The sequence below is a fragment of the Diadema antillarum genome, unplaced genomic scaffold (genome assembly GCF_040938485.1).
Source record: "Diadema antillarum isolate AM-2024a unplaced genomic scaffold, OU_Dant_1.0 seq00001260_RagTag, whole genome shotgun sequence".
Classification (NCBI taxonomy): Eukaryota; Metazoa; Echinodermata; class Echinoidea; order Diadematoida; family Diadematidae; genus Diadema; species Diadema antillarum.
This window is the reverse complement of record NW_027272043.1, coordinates 303,519-328,704: the sequence shown is the minus strand read 5'-3', so window position 1 is coordinate 328,704 and position 25,186 is coordinate 303,519. Positions and strand designations below refer to the sequence as shown.

The window sequence follows — 25,186 nt, the reverse complement described above, 5'->3', positions numbered from 1 at the left end:
GCGAACGCGAAAAGCTATCATACAGGCCCAGAGACTCCAACTCTCCCGTTTTCGACCGGAGATCTACCGCCAAAAACCCATTTTTGCAAAATCTCCCGTTCTCCCGCTTGAGATTTAATTTCTCCCGCCCTGGCTCTGTGTCTCCCATTGGAAAGGATTCTTACTTATTGCTATTGTATGTTGAAAAAAATAAGCCTTCGATAGCACCAGAGAACATCTAGAACCCTAGGATAGTAGGAACTTTGCACACATCAACTTGGGTCTCCCGTTTGCTAGGGGTTTCAGGTGGGAGAATCTCCAGATCAGAAGGTGCTTTGGGTTGGAGTCTCTGCAGGCCTTACTGCGAAACCAGCCCCATACGCTATGCATCTGGGGCTGCTGGTCGCAGTTATCATAGGCCTAGCAGGGTTCGAAATTGGCGATGGTCCGCTGGCCATTGGCCACCCAAAATCATGTCGGACTAGCTAAAAATCATGAAATTTTGAAGTAACTAGTCCGTCTGGCTAGCCAAAATATTGCTTCAGTGTCAAAATTGATTCTAAGTAGTCCACCTGGCTAGAGCTAAAAATCATAAAATTTTGAAGTAACTAGTCCGTCTGGCTAGCCAAAATATTGCTTCAGTGTCAAAATTGATTCTAAGTAGTCCACCTGGCTAGTTTAAAAAAAAGTTAAGTGCGACCCCTGCCTAGGATCTAGCGCGTGTGATTCTCTACACACACGTCAAGGTAGGAAGCATTGACATTGTGCATCATCACATTTGAAAAACTTTGTTTATCTGCCACCTAAAATCCATTCAAAATCATAAACATTCTTGCATTCATTTTTTTTTTTTTACCTGTTACATATGGTAAAATACATTTTGATTACAATTATTTGTGTTTTTATGGAGGAAAAAGGTGAATTAGGGATGTCCTGAGAGCGATGAAAATCTGTCGCCCCAGCTGATCTCCGATCGTGGCGCGCGTATACATGCAAAGTGAATGTCTGGCCACTTTAGGTACCTGTAGTGGTGACTTTATGGTAATTGATGTTAATTGCAACAATGTTGTCAATCATTTGCATATGCCCTTTTTGGAACAAAATAACAATAATGATAATAATAATGATAATAATAATAAGGTCTTCTTTACCCAGGGTAGCCTCTTCAGTGTTGCCACTGCTCTACCAGTATTACCCTCGCATTGCCAGGTACCCATTTATACACCTGGGTCGAGTGGGACATAGTGGGTAAAAACATCTTGTCCAAGGACGTAAGCACTGGGCGGGATTTGAACTCGGGTCCTCCGATCGGGAGTCGGGAGTCTTATCCACTATGCCACAGCGCCCCCACAACAAAACAAAAGACCCAGGGCAGTACCAGTATTGTTGATAAATTTTAACAGTAAACACTAGGCCAAGCCTATGTCCTGGTAGATCTATGCGAGACATGAATGAAAGAGCAAAAATAAATTTTCGTTCTGTTTATTTTATAATTTAACTGCTACTTTACAGATTTCATAGATAGGCCCTATAGCTTCAAAGTCAAACAAAACAGTGGGAAACTAAAGGCGAAATTCTGAAAATAAGAATTTTCTGCCAACTCAATAAACACTTCAAATGACATAGAATTCTGGAGAGTAATGCCACAAAGGTGAATAAATAAACAAAATATATAGACTTTTAACATTTTATTGATTATGGTCTCTAGACTATGTTCTACATGCCATGCCTAACTTAGTTACTGACCTCCAATTTTCATATTTAATCACCCAATGACATATTCCAATGATGCAAAAAGACTTCCAAAAAGGCGTGTTCTGAGTAATCTAACATACAATGTATGTTGTACTGTACCCTGCAGATACTAGCAGCTACAGTTAGCAGCAGTCAAGTCTGAATTTAAATAAGATATTAAGTGTAGAATTATTTATAGGGACCTAGAATTATTTTTAAGAATAGTTCAAAGCTTTGAAATTATTGCTTTATTAATTTGGGAGTAGAACCTGAAGATTTGAATACATCAAAACCAAAATGTATTTGTGCTTTATTTTTTTCTTTCTGTACTTCTGTAGGTGCAGCTGAAGGGATACCACATTGCCTCGCTGTATTGTGAAGTGCAGGAGTACAAGTCTGCCCTGCCATATGCTGAGAGTTATGTAGCCGTGAAGCCAGCAGACCCACGAGGATGGAAGTTGTTGGGCTACATCTTCGAGAGTTTGAAGAACCCAGCAAAGGCCATTGAGAGTTATCGGCGCTCATTAGAGCTGAATTCCTACCAGAAAGAACTAGTTCTTAAGGGTATGATGACAAAATAGACTCTACAGCCCAAATTCACGAAGGTGGTACAATTGAAACCATGCTTTAGAGGTCTAAACCATGGACAAATTGATTTGTATGGAGCACCAAGTGTTGCATGGCCTATTTTGTTACGAAATCAGTCATTTCGTCAAATGACTGATCTTGTAATGAAATAGGCCATGTGACACTTTGCGCTACATACAAATTGCGTCATGGTTTAAACCATGGTTTCGATTGTACCACCTTCGTGAATTTGGACCTGCATGTCTGTCACTTTCATTTTCTCAAGATTTGCAGAGCAAGGAGAGACATCTTTGAGGAACTTCCTGTCTGATCTGTTTGAAATGTTACTTCCAGCTGTATGTAGGGTGCCTCTAAAAGCTTGCTTTCATATTGTGTACCTTCCAACCCTGAAATTCAGGAAATGCAAGAAACTGAGAGAAAATCATGCAAAAATAAGAATTTTCACCCCTCTCCCATACATTACTATAAGCAGGTGTTCACGAAAGTAGGAAAAAAGGTTGAATGAAACTTCTCTTCGGTATGATGTTTTGCATCATTAAACAGTGGCTGAACTCTACTGCGATGTCAACTATGAAGCAGAGAAGCACCGTTACTGGGCAGAACGAGCGGAGAAGTATTTCCCCAATCACCGCATCATTCACAAGATTAGGGTAAGTCAAGTGTGATTGTGGTCTTGCAATAAACGGTTGAGGTTAGTCTACATGACACATCAATAGATTAAAATTTTCCCCAATATCTGGCAAAAAAACAAACAAACTGACGCTAAAGTGTCGTGCAAAAAGTTGCCCACCTGCTGACACTAAGAAAAGTACAAAATGAGTCAAGAGTGTCTGCAAGCTTCAAAAATATGTTGATAATTATCTTTATCTGTGGATTGCCGCACATTTTTTTTTTTTCGTAAAATGTTTTAAATCAAGACTAAGATGACACCAAAAAGCATGTAGAGAACCCAAGAGCCCCTCAGGCCCTTGAGCTGGCCCTGGACCCTTTTCTCAAGGGACATGCTTTGCTAAAATATGCCTTCAAGTGAATACATTTTGATACTTTTTTCTTTTTTTTTCATGCAGCATTGATATGCTCAAGTTTAAGTTGTGAATCAATCTTCACTACACATGCAGGTCTGTGATAGACACATCTGTGACCACTCAGCTCAAAACCCCCCAAAATAGGCCAGAGTGAATTTCCACTTTTCTGTAAAGCTTAATTTCAGTTTTGTTCATAGCTGCTAAATTTTGACAGTAGGAAGAGAGAAGATTACTCTCCTTGGTAAGACAGGCTTAAAATTTTGAGTCGGTCAACCCCAAAAGACATATTTCAGTCCATTGCAGAGAATCATAATGTGAGAATTTTTGTGGGTTTTTAGCTTGGTGGTCATGATCCCATGTGTAATCTTCAGAAATGAGAGAGAAACTTTTCCAACCATTTGAATTCTCATGCATTTAGCTATCACTTGTTAACCTCTTTTCATGCATTCATTTAATTCACTCTTGTTGAACTTGGCCATTAGTAAGCTTGCACAGACCCACTCAGTCGCCTCAAGGCAACTGTCCAGTATGAAGGTCACTGTAGAAGTAGCTGTGTTGGTTGCAGTGTTGATATACTGGATTCTGCTGTCTCTCTTGATTCACAGTTAGTTTTATGACATTTATACTGAATGACAGGCCCAGGTTACCTGAGAATGGGTGGTTAATGGAGCTCAGTATTAAGGATTAAAGACTTGTGATGACGTGTCATCTGTTGGACAAAACTTTATCACATGGCCAATTGTGATGCAAATACTGCTATTCTCCCAGCTCAACCACTGCCCTTCGACTGTCACCATTTGCCTTCCTTGCACTCTCCCTATGTTGTTTCTCTCCTCCACTCTACTCTCTCTTGGTTCTTACACCACACAACAGTCCCCTCATCAAGGACTACATGCAAATGTGGCTACCACAATCATCTCCTCATACTACTGTCCTGTTCATTTTAGTTTACTCTTTTTTTCTTCATCAAAGTAAAGGTCATCAAGATTTGCATACTTGAGCATGGTGTGAAATAACACCTTAGGAAATCAATGACATTTGTGACATGTAGAACTTGTGATCTGTAGAACTAATGTACAGGTGTGAGAGTGCATCACAGTCTTCACACTCGTTATTAGGTATCCTAAACAATGCAGTTGCACATGTTGCTCAGTAGGCTCTAATAATTTGTGTGAAAAAAGCAAAATGTATCCCAGTAAACAGCATGCTGTATTTAAGTTGCTCTGGTCTCTCTTTCTCTCTCTCCCTTCCACTTGTAAAACTCACACCACTTGTCTTACTGAATTGTATAATGTTTATCGGAATTTGTTTTTGCATTTGACTATTCTCAGGAGCACATTCTACGATCCAGTAAAAATCTGAGGGAGTATGAAAAGTATCTCCGTGATAAACTGGTAAGGACATCAAATCAAGTGATTTTGATGTGTTTTATGTTGCTTTTTAGCAGTCACATATGTATGTATACTGAGTATTATCACTTTTAATGTGATACTGGAGTGATATCTCTTCAAGAGTCAGTTTTATATCATATAGTTTCTTGAAGTCTTAGGGATTGTGCATGTGTGTTTGGTTGACAACAATAAATATGCTATCATATGTATATACTATGGAGTTCTAGGTACTGTAAAACATGATATATTCGCGGCACGAAATTTTTGCGAATTGGAGCCGACGGCTTTTTTCGTGGCATGAAATTTTCGCGAATTGCCACTGGCGTTCAATGCATATAGTGTAGACAAGAAATTTCGCGTGCATTTTAATTTCGCGAATCTTGGCGCTCGCGAAATTCGCGAAATTAAAATGCACGCGAACATTCCTCATTTTACAGTATTATCCAAAATACTTGACCACATTTTTGGTATGGTGCAACCTTCTTTGTGAGCAGTTTGGTCAAAGACTGTCTGATGGTAACATCTCAACTGCACTGATGCACAGATTAAAAAATGTGCTCTTGCTCAAAACATTAATCCATGAAATGTTTATCAGCAAGATACTGTTATATGAGTGCAGTGAAGAGGTGAAGTATAACTCCTCATGTAATACGAGAACTGAGTGGATTTGGTATTTAAGTTCAAAGGATTATGTAATTATTACATTTCTCTCCCTGTTCATTTGTGGTTAATTGTGACTGATAGCGTGCCAACTCGAGAGACCTGTACTTGAACATGAAGCTGGTGGACATCTTGCTGGAGACCAAACAGATGAGGGAGGGGTACCAGCACTGTGCCACTGTGTGTGACTCGGGGCTCTTTGCCTCGGACCCACGCTGGTGGCAGAAGGCTGCAGTCTTCTACAAGGTAGGAATTTCAAAAGGTCTCTAAAAGGAATCAAACTTGCTACAATCCTCCCTTTTCACACAGAAAAAAAAAATGTCTCTACATGTTTAGGTAACTTTAATAGACAGAGTAAATCAAACAAACAGAATGATGAAAGTTAGAATTGGACTGAAAGATAGTTGTAGAACTGTGTATGTTTTCATGAAACAATAAATGCAATCACGGTTGTGTATAAAAATAGGATGAGGTGTATATGTCATGGCCTCACAACTTTCCCTATAGTCACATCAAATTACTACCAAAATCATTGCAATTTTTTTGAATTTAATCAAAATGAACTTGTTTGATGGCATGCAGCAAAGTTTTACTGAATTACATTGTCTTTACCTTTAGGCTGGAATTATTCTTGCTGTACCATGTACACTGATTGATTTTAATATTGATTTTATGCAATAAACAATGGATGAGTTGTGAAGTGTTAGCCTTGTTGCCACATCCAATGTGCATATGTGCTTTTACTTCAATTTTTGACTGATCTGGTTAGAAGAATGAACACAGGTGGTGCGCTGAACAATAAGAAGGATAAACAACAGCATGCTTAAACTAGTACAAGGACATGCTCAATCTGGGTCATAAATGCAGCGTATTATGATGGCGGTTAAGAGTATAACAACTGTGAAAGCATTTTAAATATTCCCATTTTATAATTTAATTTACAGATAGATGTTCAAGATATTTCTTTTTCTTTTTCAAATAGAAAATGTTGATATTGCATGGCATTGCCTGTTCCTCTCTTCATTGATATGTTAAAATTACTTTATCTTCTCCTAGTCCATGATTGGTCAGCAATCTGGCCAATCAGACAGTGTCATGGTCCAGGTGTACAGTCGCCTCCTGCTTTCGATCAACTGTCTGGTCGGCCTTGGACTTGCCAAGAGCTCTGCCCCGCCCAGCCACAACATGGCCCAGATTCAAGCGTGAGTTCATCTTTCAGTAAAACAACCCCCCCCCCCCCCCCCCCAAAAAAAAAAAAAAAAAAAAAAAGAGAAAAAATTAAAAAAATAGATGAATTAGCAGGCATTATTATGTTATCCCATTTTGTGACCTCTTGATTCAAATGGAAAGGAGTAGAATATTAGGCAGTGAGACCTTGTGACCTTTTCAATTTGCTGTGACTCAGGTTTGCCTTACTTCTATTCTTGTAGTGTGTTCATTCATTTATTTGTGCAGTAGCTCTCGCTCCCATCATGCTTGGCTAGCACATTCATTGATACTTGAAAAAAGAAAACAACCCACTTATTCTAAGACATAAGCTCATGTGCCACGAACATGGATTTGTGCAGATGATGATGGAGATTCCTTAGAAATTCTGTCTGTGTAAATTATGTTGTAAGGACGTACAAGTTTGTGAATATTGTGTGTGGAAATCATATAGAGTTTTGCCTATTAGACTGGTTTTAACTGTCTAAATTTTGGACGTGCCTTCTGTAGAAAGATTCTGAACAATTTAAAAGTTTGTCCTATAGACCCTGTAGCGTGGGGAGAGAAGGTTAACCCGTTGAATCTTTATTCCGTGCCCATTGAGGTACATTTTGAAAACCACGACTAGTGCAAGCCTGCTAGAATAGAATTGCCCATCAGCAAATATGTGCATCGAAGCATATGCTCATTGGTTACTTTCAACTCCATTCGAGATTTTTTGGCTGTGTGAGTACTTACAGAGAGGGCAGTAATAAAGCTGTACACAGTTCGTAATGAGGATATCCAACTTTATCAGAGTCGGGCCAGCCTACCCATTGCATGGTATCCCCCCACTAACGTAGCAACAGGGAAACTATTTTCTAAGTATTCAGATGCATTCTTTTGGAAAAGGGGGTACTGAATAGCTCATGAAAATGTCCATTGATGATTTCCACAAAAAATTGGAAAATATGTGTAAACTGACCTATTTCCACCAGCAATGTGGATACTGTTTGATGGAAACAATCCCATTCCCTGAAAGGTTCCGTTGCCTTTGTTACAATGTACAGTCTGGACAAAATGCTCCTGCAAGCCAGTGATTTTCTGCCAACCGTGGGAAATGCACTGCAGCGCCCTCAGGGTGAGGCGGTGATGCAGGAAGTCAAAGGTCAACTCTTCTTTCACCTTGCCACACTGTACTTGAAGATGGCCGTTGTGGTAAGCATTACATGCACTGTGCAATGCACTCCCATGATAACGAACACGGTTATAACAGAATTTCAGTTACAATGAAATAAGAATTCAGGTCCCAACATCATCTGCTCTTTGTTTTGTATTGTTTATTTTTTTGGTTATAATGAAATTTCGATATAACGAAAGAAAACTGCCGGTCCCGAGGACTTCCTTATAATGGGAGTCCACTGTGCAATGATGATGTAAAAGTTATGCATCAAATCTTTGGTGCATCCTCTCTGTGTGATGGGCCTTACTATTTGTCACATCTCTGTGTCTGGAGAAAAAAAAAGTCATTGTGACTGCATTGACATAGGGCAATCTGATGTCAAATTCTCAGAATGTTTTATTCCTACCTTTCTCTTGTGTGAAAGGAATAGTCATCATAGTACAGAGTATCACTTCTTTGTGTTTTATATAATACTATAAATGTAAAAAATGTGGAATCAAAGTTTGCTGTACAGTTAAACATGATCATATGATTAATATTATGTTTTTAATTTGCTAAAGGAATTCAAGTAACACAGAGACATATATTAGTAGTAAATAGGTGGAGGAAAATTTGCGTTGTGATTGGTTAGATTGCATTACATGATTGTGGAAAAACTTGTATAGTGGACAGTCGTACCACTATACCAAATGCTTACAGTGCGCCTACGCTTTATCTACGCAGAGAGTCTCGCAGCAAGGGACGTAGTAGGACAAGGCCAAGTATATCAACGTGTGCGCGCATAGAGCACTGGACGCAGAAAGTAGCAGTTTATTATACGCAAGTCTGCTCTGCAATACGCATACGCTGCTGTTCTAGTAGTACGTTAACAAGGTTAGGACCCTGCAGTTAACTTTGTGTGCAAGAAATCAGTACGGTGAGTTTAACCCATTGAGGACGGTTTGATTTTGCTACAACACGCATTTCCCACAGACGCTTGCCCGAGTATATTCGGGACTCGTCCTCAACGGGTTAATGTTAGATCTAGGGCCTAGACCTATGGAAAATAAATGTAGATCAGGGACCTATTTACTATAACAATTAGGACATGTTCTATTGATGCACCAGTACTGGACTATAGAACTCCAAATACTGAATGATCCCTAGTGCAGTTCTATTCTCCTCGGCCTGCGGCCTCGGTAAAACAAAACAGCACTCAGGATACTTAAGTATTTGTCATTCTGCAATCCAGTATAGTGCTTCATAGAGCTTGCCCTATTTGTATAGTGTTTTTTTTTTTTTGCATGCAAGGACATCTCAATGAAAACATTTATGATATTAAACGACAAGAAGAATTATGCCAGCACTAAGATGCACCAGTGTAGATGAAATGAAATGAATGAGATGGTTGTAACTTCATAGAATATTTTCATCAGTTGCAGTGAAAAGTAACATGATAATATATACTGAAGTGTACACTTGGAAATAGATCTGTTTGAAAGCTGGAAGTGTGTAGTGATTGATGTATTTTTGGTCCTGTAGGTCTAGGCTCTCAAGGTGTGAGGTCCCCAATTGTGATATTGTAGGTTAGTGAATTATGTATTTTCATTTCTTTCCCAAGGGTTCGGTGTCCTTGTCTGATGTCATCGAGCTGGCTGCAGCCTGCTACCTAACCAGCCTCCAGGTGGCGCCCTTCCACTCTGCCTCAGAGCTCCTGGCTAAGAAGGAGAGGATGGATAGCTTGACCATCCGGCTGAGACGCCTCGGAGCAGAGCGGATGAGTGAAGTCTGTGAGTCTTTTGGTCAGGAGTTTTTGAGAGTAATGTGCCGAGCTTTTATGTTGCCAGCCTTGTGTGAAGGTGTCGGTTAATTTTGATGACAATACAGTTGAACCTCTCTTATCCGGCCTCCCTTTATCCGGATCTCTCTATTATACGGACGCATTCTCGCCGTGATTTTTTTTAAAAATAATAATTACGGGAGGAAAGGGGGATTCCCAACTCCTTGAGAACTCCTACACAAACACACATGAATTACATATTACTTCCAACATGATTAACATACATTACATCACATTTCCTTCCAAATTGCTTACCTTCAGACATTTTAACATCCCCAAACATCCCCAAATGTAACAATGAAAAGGTTGCAGTATACACATTACTACAAGTGGTACTACAATGGGCTACATCAGTACATGTGTATGTATTATGTACATGTATAAAGCATTGAGTCGCCCGTATCCGGCCAAATCCCTTATCCGGATGAGCCCCAGTCCCGACTTGTCCGGATACGAGAGGTTCAACTGTAGTGCCATTTTCAGGCTTATATTCAATAAACACGTAATACACACACAGTTTACTTGGTCTTGGCATTATTTCACAGCAATTTTCCAAGTCACATACTTTATTCTCGCATTCAAAATGGTTGAGCAAGTTTTCTTGAGCCATACAACAGCTAAGAAAATATTCATCAATATCAATGACGTCACAAGAATATACATATTTATCAAGCATCATTGCTACTGCAAGGAATTTTCCCTGTGACGTTATGTGTGTTAGGGACACAATCACACTGCATTAACAATCATATTTCTCATGTTGCTCACAAGTATATGAGAATCTCAGCATAAAAATCCTAGAAAAGTTTGTATAATAATTTTTTTTTTATTTAGTACTCCTGCTAAGAACACAAATAAGACTTTTCCTGTGTTAAGTCAAAGTTTGGAAAACCAATTTTGTTGGAAGTATTTTGCAGTAAATCAGAGATGGGACAAATGACTCAAATTTCTGACGTAAGCATACCCAAGTGGTTTATCGTATATAACCCTAGATATCTAATTTCTTTTTCGAAAGTTATTCTCGGTCAAATGATCATTTTCTGCTAGTTTAGCGTAGACCTCATCAGGGCTGAAGTCTGTTGGTTTATTGTTTGTGTGTGTGTGTGTGTGTGTGTGTGTGTGTGTGTGTGTGTGTGTGTGTGTGTGTGTGTGTGTGTGTGTGTGTGTGTGTGTGTATGTATGTGGTAATCACACATAATCTTTTTTTTGTCATATATGTGACCCGCTACAACAAAATGATCCTAAAGTCGGGCGCAGTCGATTATTTGAACATTGCATGACATAATACCCTAATCTTTCTGCTTTAAATTGATATATAACACATCTTATAAAAATAATCGGCTGCGGAGATATCGATGTTTAAAAGAGAGCATGTCGAGACGTCTGGGAAATCACTGTTTCGAGAAAAGCGCCCTAAAAGTTTTCCTTTCGACGTAATCGCGATCAAGGGACACGCAAGTCAGTTTTCAGCTCCGGACAATAGAAGGTCCGAAAGCCCTAACAACCCCCGAAAAGTTCATTCAAGCACAGCGTCGGCGGTCTCCTCACCGACCAATCAGTGACCAGGATGTGAGAAACGGCTGAGCGTAGACACCCCGCCTGCATGCACCAGTCGACTGGGCAGTGTGCGAGCTTCACGCTTCGGTTAGCAGCAAGCAGCAAACTGACCAATGAGATCACTCTGGTCGTTGTTAGGGGCGGAGCCTATCTGTGGCGCTCAATCCAAATTTTCAAACCAGTTTCTGCTTCGTTGAAACGCCAAAAAACATGGCTCAGAAAAACGCTATTTTTTGGTCTTTCCTTTCATCATTTTGCTTCAAAATTTCGACAGATGATAGAAGACATGTCAGACTCCAATGATATGTCAAAATCAGAAAATCGTAAGTTGTGACCAATTTTAATGCTCTGACTTCAAACTCGATTTTTACGGCTTCGACCGTGCGTGACTTTAGGACCTTTTTGTTGTAGCGGGTCACATATATGTTTCTCAGTGAAACATGGTTTTTATCATCTTTGATAGTGTTATATTAATTAAATGTGAATTTTGTTGTGTGCCTAAACTCTCTCCATCAGGTCATGTGTTGAAGGCCTTAGCACAACAACACGATGAGTCTTGGCTGGATGCATGCAGAGAGAAATGTTGCAACACACCTGTGAGTCTAATACAGTCAAGCACAAAGCTGTTGAAAGGCTAATAGAATAGGGGCTCATGTTTTTGAATAGTATTATATGTAGTAGTGATATTTGCCTTAAAGTAATTTTTTCCTTAAATTATTGCGACTTTCGTATTAATGTTTATAGAGAGAAGCAAGTGCAATTGATTTACTTATATTCAAATAAGTACTTACTGATTGGTCATAAGACTTGTCATATCACATTTAAGTGAGGACTGATTAAGGTGTGACTGTAATCTGTGCAGGAATGTGTTGAATATTGCATATGAGATGGTTTTTCTGTATGTCTACTTCATCCATTCCCCCACCCACTCATCATATTTCATTCATTCCTTCATTCATTACGTCACTCAGTCATCTATCCATCCATTTATTCGTCTAATGCATTTTCACATTCTTCCATATTATGTTTTCATTTGTTTCAATGCAAGAGTAAGTGTTGACAACAAGACAAAGTCATGTGGTTATGTCGGCTACATCGTCCTTGTCTGCCTGAGCAATTAAATGTGACCTCTGCAATCATCCTTTGGTTTTTATTGTCTTGTCATGACGTTGCCAGGGTCGTCAGCGTCTCTTTGAACAAATTTATGGGATTCAGAACCCGGATCCTCGCCAGTCCTTTCTCATGATGGATGACACGTACATCAAGCCCAGCGTGACCCAACTCCCGGACATGATGACTACTGTGTTCGCATATGATCAGGGTTTGTCAGTTTTTTTGTTAGTTTTCCCTCATAATCTGCAGATGTTACCAATAGGACCATTGCTATTCTGAGTATTGATATTGGGAAGTGTAGCCACCCATTGTGACCATTTGAGCAATGATGTACTTCTTGTCAGAAATCCTCAATGTATGTGCCTCTGAACCTTACTGTAAGTTATGTCCTTTACTTTATTGTATAGACTTCAATGTTCATTCAGAATTTATTATTCTGCTTTGCAAAAGCCTTGTTTTGATCGGTCCCCTTTACTGTCTATGTTCACGTAAACCACATACTCTCGTGCCAAGAGGAACACTATGTTTCAATGTGGATGTGGTGTTGGTTTCTTTTCCAATCAGCTTCCATCCAGGGAGGCAACACAGACCTCCAGCGGCTGGTGTGGCTGGGGCTGCAGTGGGACATCAGGAGGGACGGAGCTCTCCCGGACCTCGGCTCCTTTATTGAGGTGACCTTTGACCGGCTGATGGTCAGTGCCCGCCAGCTGGACAACACGTCTGTGGACAACCTCTGCCTGATGGACCTTGAGGTAACATTGGCCTCTGTTGTGAATAGTGGATTGTTTGGTGTCCATCGTGTGTTGTTCGTCATGCGTTGTCCTTTGCATGATGTCACATGCGTAGAACGATATGAGGAAAATATAAAGAGAATTTCACAAAATGATATTTTTTTGGAAAAAAGTGCACATTTCCTAGGCTTGTCACAGACGTATGTAAAGGGTAATATTATTCCCCCTGCCTTCTGAAAGAGACGAGTCAAGCGTTCTTTTATTCTGCAAGAAAAGTGAAAATATTTTGAATTTTCTTAGTTTTCTTGCAAATTGTTGTACACATGTGACATCACAAGCTATAGTAGTCTTCTGATCCAGCAGTGACTGAGCAGAAACTTAAAAAAATTCATTACTTTTGAAAGGATTGTCAGATTTTCCTCCAATTTTTACTGATGTGTTCTACTAATATCGCTGCATTCTCTTAATCCTTATGTATATGAAGGTGGACGGACTTGTCATTTGACGTCTTACCAAGGCCAGAGATTAACTGGTGTCATGTTTGATTTCTTTGTTTGCTCTGTCACTAGGCTTTCCTCTATGCCAGCATCTTTGTTGCCCGAGCCCAGCTGCACAACCTCCACCGCCAGGGCCTGCTTGGCCTGAACATCCCTGTCGCTCTGCTGGTCAACTGCTACTCTGAAGAGCAGCTGGACTGGTACATGTCTGTCTATGAACTCTACAGCGGCAAAGCGAGGTGAGTGTCTGCCGTCATGTGCAAAAGGAATGTCAAATGTGTATGCAAAATATGTGTTCTCGAATTTCAAGGCCAGATGCCCATCCCTCTCATTGTCTATCCTACTACCCTCTGATGACTTTGATGTGTGGCTCTGCATGTGACTGTTGGGTTTTTGTCCCCGCCGAACGAGTTCGAGCAGGGGACTATGAAACGGGCTCCGTACGTGTGTGTGTCCGTGTGTCCGTCCGTCTGTCCGTCCGTCCGTCCGTGTGTCCGTGTGTCCGTGTGTCCGTGTGTGCGTCCGTGTGTGATCAAAATCTTCAATTTGCTACTTCTCTGTCATTTATGAGCCAATTTTGATTCTGTTTGCTTTATATGATAGCACTACATGGGAGCTTTGAAACTTCTACACAGAATTTCAGTCGTGACCTTTGACCTTGACCTTTGACCTATATTGTACATTTTGCTACAAAATGCTACTCCTTCGCCATTTCTAACCCGATTTCGATTCCGTTTGCTTTATGTGATGGCGCTAGGTGAGGGCTTCAAAACTTCTACACAGAATTTTGACCTTTGACTTCTTTGACCTTTGACCTTGATTTTTTGACCTATATTGTACATTTTGCTACAAAATGCTACTCCTTCGCCATTTCTAACCCGATTTCGATTCCGTTTGCTTTATGTGATGGCACTAGGTGAGGGCTTCAAAACTTCTACACAGAATTTTGACCTTTGACTTCTTTGACCTTTGACCTTGATTTTTGACCTATATTGTACATTTTGCTACGAAATGCTACTCCTTCGCCATTTTTAACCCGATTTCGATTCCGTTTGCTTTATATGATGGCACTAGTTGAGGGCTTCAAAACTTCTACACAGAATTTTGACCTTTGACTTCTTTGACCTTTGACCTTGATTTTTGACCTATATTGTGCATTTTGCTACAGAATGCTACTCCTTCGCCATTTCTAACCCGATTTCGATTCCGTTTGCTTTATGTGATAGCACTAGGTGAGGGCTTCAAAACTTCTACACAGAATTTTGACCTTTGTCTTCTTTGACCTTTGACCTTGATTTTTGACCTATATTGTACATTGGCTACAAAATGCTACTCCTTCGCCATTTCTAACCCAATTTCGATTCCATTTGCTTTATGTGATGGCACTAGGTGAGGGCTTCAAAACTTCTACACAGAATTTTGACCTTTGACTTCTTTGACCTTTGACCTTGATTTTTTACCTATATTGCACATTTTGTTACAAAATGCTACTTCCGGCGGGGACATATGTTACGCACTGCGTAATTTCTACTTTTCCTTGTATTTCAGTGTGTTTGTGTAATACTGACTGGTCTTATGTAGAATAGCTGTCCAGTGAGTCATCACACTGTGAATGATTAAGTGAAAGATGTTGTAGAATTGATGACATTGACGTTGCTGCCCTCACCCTTTCAGTGTATTGTATGTAACATCTAACTTGATGACAAAGGTTCCAGCTGCATTGCGCTTGGGGTTTTGGATAAAAATTTAACCCTTTTGATTCATGATGTAGTCCATCTCTCTCTGTTTGTTTATGTATCTTTCTGTCTATCTATCTATCTATCTATCTTTCTATTTATCTATCTATCTTTCTATCTATCTGTCTGTCTGTCTGTCTTTCTGTCTATCTATCTATCTATCTATCTAATTGTCAGTCTCAGACAATTTCAGTAAAATCCTTGGTTTTGGCTGAGAATCTCTGGTCACTGACTGTTACTGTGGTGATCGTCAGAGACCAGCAACTTGTCAGGGCTGACAACTTTCATGAATCAGTGCCCAGATATATCAGGAGGAGCAAGACCTTGGAAGTACATTAGTTATCGACCTTTCAAACCAGCATTCTACTTTTCTCTCACTTCGCAGATCGGCTGATCTTGGGCGTCTGAGGCTGGCAGCCAAGAAGGGTTTGGAAGTGATGCGGTGCCAGAAGAACCACGGCCTCGAGACCCAGCTGCTAGTGAATCTTGGCAAGACCTTCAATGCCAGGGTAAGCCAATGTTCCTTCGCACATCCAGCTAGTGTTTCCTCCTCTGTGTGTATCAACAGAATCTGTCAAGAGAGAGTAGAATCAAGCAGAGATAACAGTCATAATTTCATGTTAATCAAAGAAGAAAAACTGATGGAAATTGTAAATGAATACCACAATCCACACTTTATGCCTTATTACAAAAGTATTAAAATTTTGAGAAGCATATATCAACCCCTATTTGACTTCATATGCTCTTTTTAATTTGAAATGAAAGAAAAAACAAAAATAAAAAAGAAAATGTCTAGAAATGGACAGTTTAACAAGTTTCTTAACCCTAAAAAGACTGGGCTATTTTGGTAGCTCGAAAGACTGGGGGGGGGGGGGGGGGGGGGGCCTAAAGGGCCCCCCCTTAAGATCTCGGCCGTGGATCACGCGATCGCCGCGGAAATTTGCACAATGGTAGTGTGCGATGTAATCTACAAGATCGTATATTTAAATTTTACAAAATAGTCTTATTTCATTTTATTTTGATTAATTATGCTAATTTATGCAAGAAATCAGACTCTTTGATCTAAATCAGTAAATAAAACTCCAAAAGTGCTCATTTTTGGTCTAATTATTCTTTGTGGCATTCTTAGCAAATGTACTTGAAAAAACATTCGGTATCAAAATTAATTTCTTATTTATTTTATTGTTTTTTGAATTTCTTATGTATTTCTTTGTTTTTTCGGCCTTTTGTTTTTGTTGTTTTTTTAACAAATTTTGTGGCAGACACTTTTTGAAGCATAATACTCCTAAAACAAATTAATTTTAGCCATTGAGAGTAAAAATAAGCATATTTATATGAACCATGTGAAAAAACTCAATTTGCATTGACTTTGTACACAAAATCACATTTTTGAGCCATTTTCGGCCTCACGTGCATGTACAAAAAGTTATGTAACTTCAGAACCGTACCCCCGGGCGTCACAAATTTGGTGTCAAAATGTGCGGGAAACTCGAAAGAAAAAAGTCATAGAACATCGCGGTGAGAGCATTGCGTGTTGCAGAGTAATCGCGTGAAATGTCGAGGGGGGACCTTTTAGGCCCCCCCCCCAGTCTTTTTAGGGTTAATGGAAGGAATCCTTTTAATACTTTCCATTATGAAAAAAAAAATCAAACAGTATTTTTAACTGGAAATACCTCCTGTGTCAGTACATGAAAACAAGTACAAGTTGAGGAAAAATCAAATGATGTGAAAATTCTAAATGCAATGCCTGTCGTTGAATGTTTAATCCTTAATGTTAGGCGGAGGAGCTGAGGAGTACGGCATCTGACCCCAATGACCGTAGCACTCGGCGAGAAGCATACCAACGGGTCAGTGTCATGTACTGGCAGGCTGCTCTGGATCACCTGAGGCTGCTTGCAAGGTGAGCGGGGGACTCATTTTTTAAACCACTGCTTATGCTAGGTTTCAAGACCCGATGGCGTGGGCGTGGAGATTCATGGGTGGTCCAATTCATTCGCTGCCCACTGGGGTACATACGAAAACCACAAATAGCAACGGTCAGTGAATACATGCATCGAAACGTAGGCTCATCGGTGATGGTGGACTCTAGTAGATGCTGCAGCTGTGTGTGTAGTTACAGCTGTATACATAGAGATCAGTGATAAAGCTGTACAGAATTCGTTATGGGGATTCTTGAATGTATATAACCGAACCCAGCCAGCCTTTCCATTCTGTAAATCCCCATGCTGCAGGCTCATGAAATTATGTTCTACCCGGCCATGGCAGCTGCGTTTGCCCAAAATATAGTGCGCTGTGAGATTTTTGCTATTGCTTCCCTATGTTCAAGCTTGGGCCTTCTTACTTCGCTGTTTGGTCTCTTGTCTATGCATTGTTAATGCAGTATTGTACTGTTTGACCTGTTTTACTTATGAACTTATTGACATTTCTCTTATGTGCCTTGACTCTCACGGCAATACATTGACAGTTATTGCCTTGGCCTGGCATCCAAGGCAATTCCCAGCCTGTCACATTTGTCCATCTTATTCCTCCACATTGCCTCACATCCATCCCTAGGTGTATAATAAATGGGTACAGTACTCTCCGCGTAATCAGGTATCGCTTAAATGGGTACTCCATTTAAGTGGGTAGTAATGTCAGAGTCAGTTCCAATGCACATTAAGATTACCTGATAATCAGGTAATAATTTCTACCCATATCTTATTGCAGATATAACACTTTAAGAGATCATTCATGTCAAATTTTCCACAGCTAATCGCATTCTCTGCTTAATTTGCAAAAAAGACCGATCATTTTGGGAGTGATTAAACATGAAAACATATGTACACTTACTGAATTGCCACACATAAACGAACGTTAGAGACGTGTTCATTTTGGAAAACGCCTATAGTTGGCGAGGAGTCTACAGTCAAATGACAAAGTTTTCTGAAGACATATTTGTCCATAAAAAGAGTGTAAAGAGAGTTAATTATTACTCATGACTGAGCAAGTGTAAGGTATGTATAATGTGCCGTGAAAGCACGCATGTCAAGCATACAGTGTATAGGTGTTTGGTGCATTGTACAATACATGTAAATACACTTTGTGTGTGTCAATTGTGAATGAGACCTGTTCTTTTGTTAATCGGGTAAGAAACGCTCTGCTCGAGCCTACCCGATTATGCGGAGAGTACTGTACCTACAATGCTGGGATAAGAATGTAAGGCGGGACCCTTTGAGAAAGCAGTGTTTAGCCCAAAGAGGCTGCACTGGGTATGTAAGACCATATTATTTTCATCATTATTGTGACATATGCTTAGATGAAGTTCTCATGAAATCATTGTTGTAAAATTATTACTCTAATTTCTTTTCTCCCCAGTAATCGCAATGTGCTTCAGCCAAAGAAACCGATGTTTGCCCATGTGCACAAACCGCTAGAGGTAAGTCTACCATCTTTGCTTTGATAGGAGAAGGGAGTTACTGCTGTCAACATTCTTCTTCTTCTTCTACCTACTTCTTCTTCTTTTTCATCTTATTTTTATTATCATCATCATTATCGTCATTATTGTTGTAAATATTGTCATTATTACTATTATTATCGTCATTACTGTTATATTGTATAAGATTCTATCAATAGTAAGAGTGATAAATTGTTCAACCCATTCCCTTCAAGCTACTGAAATTCTCTTAACTTTGCACAGGGTCTACCATATTTCATAAAGGTGATAGCTTCGCATTCACAAGTGCTGTCTACTCTGTACAAACAAATGAGAGAGAGAGAGAGAGAGAAAGGGAAAAAAAGGTGTTGCATGAACTTTTAATGTGGTTACCTACATTTCAGGATGCACAGGTCATGGAGTACCTGGACGAAGGCGCCATGATCATTGCGGAAGCTCTCTTTGAGAAAGGTGAACACCAGATGGCGCTGTCACACTTGGCCAAGGCCAAAACTGCAAAGGCTCTTCTAACCAAGGCTGTGGTAAGCTTGCCTCAAGATTTCCAATTAGACCTCCATCAACAGCAAACTTTATCACTCTGCATTTGGGTTTGAGATTAGTTCATAATTTCTAGTCTTTTCTAGTACATCTAGATTCTGTGTTTGACACAAGGTTTCAAAAGGACACTGCAAAGTAACAAATTACATGCAAATCAACCTGACAAGATAGTTTAATTGAATATTCTAAACATTGAGGTAACTTTGTCATGCAAATTATTAAATCTGTTTCTGTCTTGTAAAAATTAAGATATATAGTGTATATGCAGTGTGTCTCTTTGTGTATTGGCACACATTATGTGCATCTTATCTATATGTGTCGGTTTGTCTGTGGTATGTCTGGATGTGTGTGTGTGTGTGTAGGTGATGGCAGTAGTGTAGTGTCAGTGTAGCTATTTGACGTTTTCAAGAAGACTTTTAAAACGTGATGTGTTGAAGTTGATCTTGGAACATATCTGGCCGATTTTTGGTACTCCCAATTAGATGCATCACACACTCGCATCCATGGAGACGGAGGGTAAGTCCCTGGACCAAGTCACACCCGACATCCTCAAGAAGCAGGGAGATCTCTTGGACCAGGCGAAACACGCTCTCTTCCTGACGATGGATGCCATTGAGGATGAACCAAAGAATGTAAGTTTTTCAGCAGGAGACATGTTGAGTTGCTGTTGGTCCATACCTATCAGTACAAGCCATGGGAACAAACAAGCAGAGAAAGAAACAACAGTCAAACAGTCGAGCCAAAACAGACCTTCAGCCATTGACATATTAAACTTTAATTATAGGATTAAAATCGTCCCTTCCTATTGCAAAACCTGATAACCCAGGGAAGTACAAGTGGCATTCCTGTTTATGAACACTTCGACCTATGTGTGGATGGGGTTGCTGCTATAAGTAACTTGTTCTATCAAAAGTTCTCTTTGTTTTTTTTTTTTTTGGGGGGGGGGGAGAGGGTAAAGTCACATAGAAATTGTCATTCCCAATTGATTCACAACACAAATAAATTCTGAGAAGTCATCACGACAGATTTGTCACTTATTCAGGTAGCATCAAGTAGAATTTTTTATCTTGTCTGATTAGTGCAGTAATACTGACATTTTGATTCATAATTCAATGTGATACAAGTGACTTTCATTTTTTGGTAGAAGCAAGAAAAAAACAAACAATTGGAAGTGATGAACAAAGCTCCAGCTTGTAAGCCAGATAAGGCTTTAACTCACCACATCCTCCCCTTTCCTCTGCCCTGCCCCTCCCTCTACCCTGCCCCTCCCTCTACCCTGCCCCTCCCTCTGCCATGCCCCCTCCCTCTGCCATACCCCTCCCTCTACCCTGCCCCTCCTTCTACCCTGCCCCTCCCTCTGCCCTGCCCCTCCCTCTGCCCTGCCCCCTCCCTCTGCCCTGCCCCTCCCTCTGCCCTCCCCTCCCCTCCCTCTGCCCTGCCCCTCCCTCTACCCTGCCCTCCCTCTGCCCTGCCCCTCCCTCTGCCCTGCCCCTCCCTCTGCCCTGCCCCTCCCTCTGCCCTGCCCCTCCCTCTGCCCTGCCCCTCCCTCTACCCTGCCCCTCCTTCTACCCTGCCCCTCCCTCTACCCTGCCCGCTCCGTCTACCCTGCCCCCTCCATCTACCCTGCCCCTCCCTCTGCCCTGCCCCTCCCTCTGCCCTGCCCTCCCTCTGCCCTGCCCCTCCCTCTGCCCTGCCCCTCCCTGTGCCCTGCCCCTCCCTCTGCTCTCCCCTCCCTCTGCCCTGCCCCTCCCTCTACCCTGCCCTCCCTCTGCCCTGCCCCTCCCTCTGCCCTGCCCCTTCCTCTGCCCTGCCCCTCCCTCTGCCCTGCCCCTCCCTCTGCCCTGCCCCTCCCTCTACCCTGCCCCTCCTTCTACCCTGCCCCTCTCTCTACCCTGCCCCTCCCTCTACCCTGCCCCTCCCTCTGCCCTGCCCCTCCCTCTGCCCTGCCCCTCCCTCTGCCCTGCCCCTCCCTCTGCCCTCCCCTCCCTCTGCCCTGCCCCTCCCTCTACCCTGCCCTCCCTCTGCCCTACCCCTCCCTCTGCCCTGCCCCTTCCTCTGCCCTGCCCCTCCCTCTGCCCTGCCCCTCCCTCTGCCCTGCCCCTCCCTCTACCCTGCCCCTCCTTCTACCCTGCCCCTCTCTCTACCCTGCCCCTCCCTCTACCCTGCCCCTCCCTCTGCCCTGCCCCTCCCTCTGCCCTGCCCCTCCCTCTGCCCTGCCCCTCCCTCTGCCCTCCCCTCCCTCTGCCCTGCCCCTCCCTCTACCCTGCCCTCCCTCTGCCCTGCCCCTTCCTCTGCCCTGCCCCTCCCTCTGCCCTGCCCCTCCCTCTGCCCTGCCCCTCCCTCTGCCCTGCCCCTCCCTCTGCCCTCCCCTCCCTCTGCCCTGCCCCTCCCTCTACCCTGCCCTCCCTCTGCCCTGCCCCTCCCTCTGCCCTGCCCCTTCCTCTGCCCTGCCCCTCCCTCTGCCCTGCCCCTCCCTCTGCCCTGCCCCTCCCTCTACCCTGCCCCTCCTTCTACCCTGCCCCTCTCTCTACCCTGCCTTCTCCGTCTACCCTACCCCTCCCTGTACCCTGCCCCCTCCCTCTCCCCTGCTCCTCCCTGTACCCTGCCCCCAGCCCCTCCATGAGGAAGTCCAAACTCTCCTGACTGAAATCGAGCAGGAGCAGGAGTCCATCTTGGAGCAGCTAACCTCCCTGGAGGACAGGGGGCCCTCGGACCTCTCCAACCTGGCCTCTGCCCGTCGCTCCTTCCTCGGAGACTCTCCCCCTTTCCCCAGGACGCCGCCACGGGATCGACCGGTGTCTGGTAACCTGTCCATGAGGGGAGCGCAGTCGCCCTCCACTCACTCTGAGCAGGTGAGGACTATGACACTGATAATGATATTATCATGCTGATGATGGTCATGATGATGTTGGTGATAGCGATGAATATAATAATGACTACGATGATGACGATGGCAATCATGGTAGTGTTGATAGTAATGACGATGAGGATTATGATGATGAGGGTGATGATGATGATGTTGATGTTTAGGATGATGGCGTTAAATGGTATTAACGATAGTGATGCTGTTGATGATGGTCTAGGAATTGAAATATCCTCATGCATGTAGGAGTTAGAAGTGTCCAGCCAAGTCTTTAACTATGCATCAGAACAGAACCATTTGATTTTGTTATGTTCTCTTGTAATCACCAAGACATGAGCACTTCAGAAATCCTCTCAGTAAATCTTTAAAGATAGCAGTTCCTTACCTGTATCTGATTGCAGCAGGGGCACTGGACCAGTGTAAAATTAGAATAACTGAACTTGTGTCAAGGTTTATATTCAAGAGACTTGTATTGGTAATGTTATACCAAAAGCAAAGACCGTCACGGATTGATGAGAAGTCAAGAATGGGTGATTATGCTTTTGGAGTGATATTTGAATACATCTTTTACCACCAACTTATCTGAGATCACTGCTGTTACAGATATGATATTCCTGCATATTTATGCATTCAAATTACTTTTATAGCACAAAAAGAAAATCAGTCAACTTTTATTCAAGGTACTTCCAAAAAAATTTCGTAATTGGCAATATTTTTTAACCAGAATTTTTAAAAATATTTTTTATAACACAGCCTCCTTTTGTCAGGGACAAGGTTATTTCATGTTTACTCCAATTTGCCGTACATAAATTCTATTGCACCTAAAGTGACACAACCAAATAAAAATATTAGACCATATTGAAGGAATAGAGACAAGATAAAGGTGAAATTTGCCAAATTATAATCCTTCATCACTCTTTATCTGTTGCAGCTGAGCCCGGAGCCAAGTCCTCGTCGTCTGGCAGCCGAGATGCGGGCCTTGAACATGTCACAATCTTTCCTGCTCGAGCAGAACCAGCGACTGATGCAGAGGGAAGAGAAACTTCTGGAGTCCAACCAGGAGCTCATGAAACAAGTCCTGCAGCTCACGGTATGTCAGCATCATTTCCATGGCAACAGAGCGCATCACCACCTGCACTGGTGGTTTGTATGGATGCAAATGGTAGATTGATGGTAGTTGTGCTGATGATTGTGATGTGTTCAATATCACTGTTTTGTTTTGAGATTTGTCACTCGTGTGAGATGTGTGTAGATGGTAGATGATGTTGAAAGCATCGATCATTTAGCTGGTGGTCTGATTTGGTGGGTTCCACCTGTTCTTACAAATGGCTAGTTTGCCACTTAGTGTCACTTAACTTTCTGGGCTTTCAGTAAACTTTACATGAGATTGAAACAAAATGTTGATTTTGAAAGTCTTCATGTCATTATTATTCTTGTCTTTCTTGTCTTGTTGTTCAATTAAGACCAACTGCTATTGGGAAGATGTATATAATATAAGTTGTTTTGTTTTGTTTTGTTTTGTGTCGTTTTGTTTTACGCTACACAGAAAGACCTTCAGGAAGTCAAGATCCAACAGGCAAAGGCCAGCGTGCAAGCAGCGACAACACCCGTCACTCCACCAAGAGCTCAGGGGGCTTCCTCATCCACCCAGCCCACAACTCCATCTGCCCCTCCTGTAACTCTAGCTGTCCCGCCCATGACTCCAGCTGCCCCGCCCACAACTCCAGCTGCCCCGCCCATGGCACCAGCTGCCCAGACGACCCCTGTTGCACTTCACCAACACCCTCAGCACCAACAACAGCTGCTTGCCCGTCAAAGTATGCCCAAGTCGAGCTGACTCTTCGACATGAATTTCTTGCTCCTTTCTTGAACACTTTTCCGATTATTGTCCTGTCATTACATTTGTAGGTAGTCATTCAAGTGTATAAAAGAAAATTCCTGGACATTTCTAAAAATCTAATCACATTAAAGTACTTTGGCAAGCAATGTACAATGAAATTACAAATGGTTGTAGGAACAAACCCTTCACATAAGCTGACAGAATGACTCCGCTGTGTTTAAATAAGGTGGTTGTGAATAAGTCCTAGCATTTAGAGTTTTATGCACAAGATCAAGATCTCTGTATTCCTCAACGAAAGTTCTTCTGAAAAACTCATGTGTATTTGACGTTTGTTGCAGTTAGCTTTTTTATTTCATTTTATTTTGTTTTATCTTGTTTTGTGTTTTGTGTTTTTTTTTATTTTTTTTTTTGCTCCCAGGTGCCAGTCCCAGTGTCCAGCAGGCTGCAGGGAGGGGTTTGTACCAGCCACACCCTGCTTATCACCCATTGGCGTCTGGGGCATACTACGACCCCCACATGGTGCCAATCTCCCCCATGCCGGGTGGCCAAGCCTGGTACCCGTCACCGTCGGCATACAGGGTGCCGTCGCCGGTGCCCAATCCTGCCTACTATGCTGCCCAGCAGTACGACAGGGGAATGTACGCCCCGGGCATGGGGGCATCGACGCCCCGTTCTACCGGCCGGGCTCCACTGGACAGTCTCTATGGGATGTATACCTCAATCGGTTCTCCAGAAGATCAGGGTGTGGATCAGATGGCTGGCATGCAGGGCTTAAAGGTGGGTGCAACCTTTAGAATGACTGTTTTGTACAAAGCTAGCTCTCCTCTCTGAAAGACTGGTGAAATCATGGTGACATCGCGGTATAATATAATATACTGATATGATTCTATCCATAATAACTAACTCATGGTTTTAATACATTGTATAGTTTCATTCCTCTTGATGGTGGGAATAGCTGTTTTGAAATGCTTTTTCTTGCAGCAACCGGCTTCGGCGTACTCTCAACGGCAGCTGCTGGTGTCGGGTAGTGCCGGTGCAGCCACCATGCAAGGTGCACCATCACCCCAGGCGCTGGGCGCTGGAAGTCCGGCAGGTGTGGGGTCAAACTTCCAGGCTGGTGGAAGAAACGTTGGTCAGGAGTATGCCTCACTAAGACCCGGTGGTGAGGGGGAGGCCAGGGGTATGCCATCAGGCATTCCTAGTGATGGCAAATCCACCCTCATGTTCAAAGGTACTGTAACATGAAGAACGTTTTTTTATTTTTTTATAAGAGTTTGTCTGAATAACAGTTCTGTATAGTATTATGTTGATGGGA

The 25,186-nt window shown here is 42.2% G+C and overlaps 1 protein-coding gene across 1 annotated transcript in view; it reads left to right on the top strand.

The window, feature by feature from the left end:
* LOC139745377 (E3 SUMO-protein ligase RanBP2-like) overlaps positions 1–25,186 on the top strand; it is a 45,806-nt gene that overhangs the window by 728 nt on the left and 19,892 nt on the right. The window contains exons 2-22 of the mRNA XM_071655771.1: positions 2,052–2,277; positions 2,845–2,951; positions 4,658–4,720; positions 5,462–5,623; positions 6,434–6,579; positions 7,633–7,780; positions 9,346–9,514; positions 11,638–11,717; positions 12,298–12,442; positions 12,799–12,986; positions 13,535–13,701; positions 15,584–15,707; positions 16,977–17,098; positions 18,553–18,613; positions 19,015–19,152; positions 19,651–19,800; positions 21,781–22,020; positions 22,963–23,121; positions 23,578–23,848; positions 24,290–24,648; positions 24,853–25,102. Of these exons, the coding sequence (XP_071511872.1) occupies positions 2,052–2,277; positions 2,845–2,951; positions 4,658–4,720; positions 5,462–5,623; positions 6,434–6,579; positions 7,633–7,780; positions 9,346–9,514; positions 11,638–11,717; positions 12,298–12,442; positions 12,799–12,986; positions 13,535–13,701; positions 15,584–15,707; positions 16,977–17,098; positions 18,553–18,613; positions 19,015–19,152; positions 19,651–19,800; positions 21,781–22,020; positions 22,963–23,121; positions 23,578–23,848; positions 24,290–24,648; positions 24,853–25,102 (3,475 nt within the window). The remainder of the gene's footprint in view (positions 1–2,051; positions 2,278–2,844; positions 2,952–4,657; positions 4,721–5,461; positions 5,624–6,433; positions 6,580–7,632; positions 7,781–9,345; positions 9,515–11,637; positions 11,718–12,297; positions 12,443–12,798; positions 12,987–13,534; positions 13,702–15,583; positions 15,708–16,976; positions 17,099–18,552; positions 18,614–19,014; positions 19,153–19,650; positions 19,801–21,780; positions 22,021–22,962; positions 23,122–23,577; positions 23,849–24,289; positions 24,649–24,852; positions 25,103–25,186) is intronic.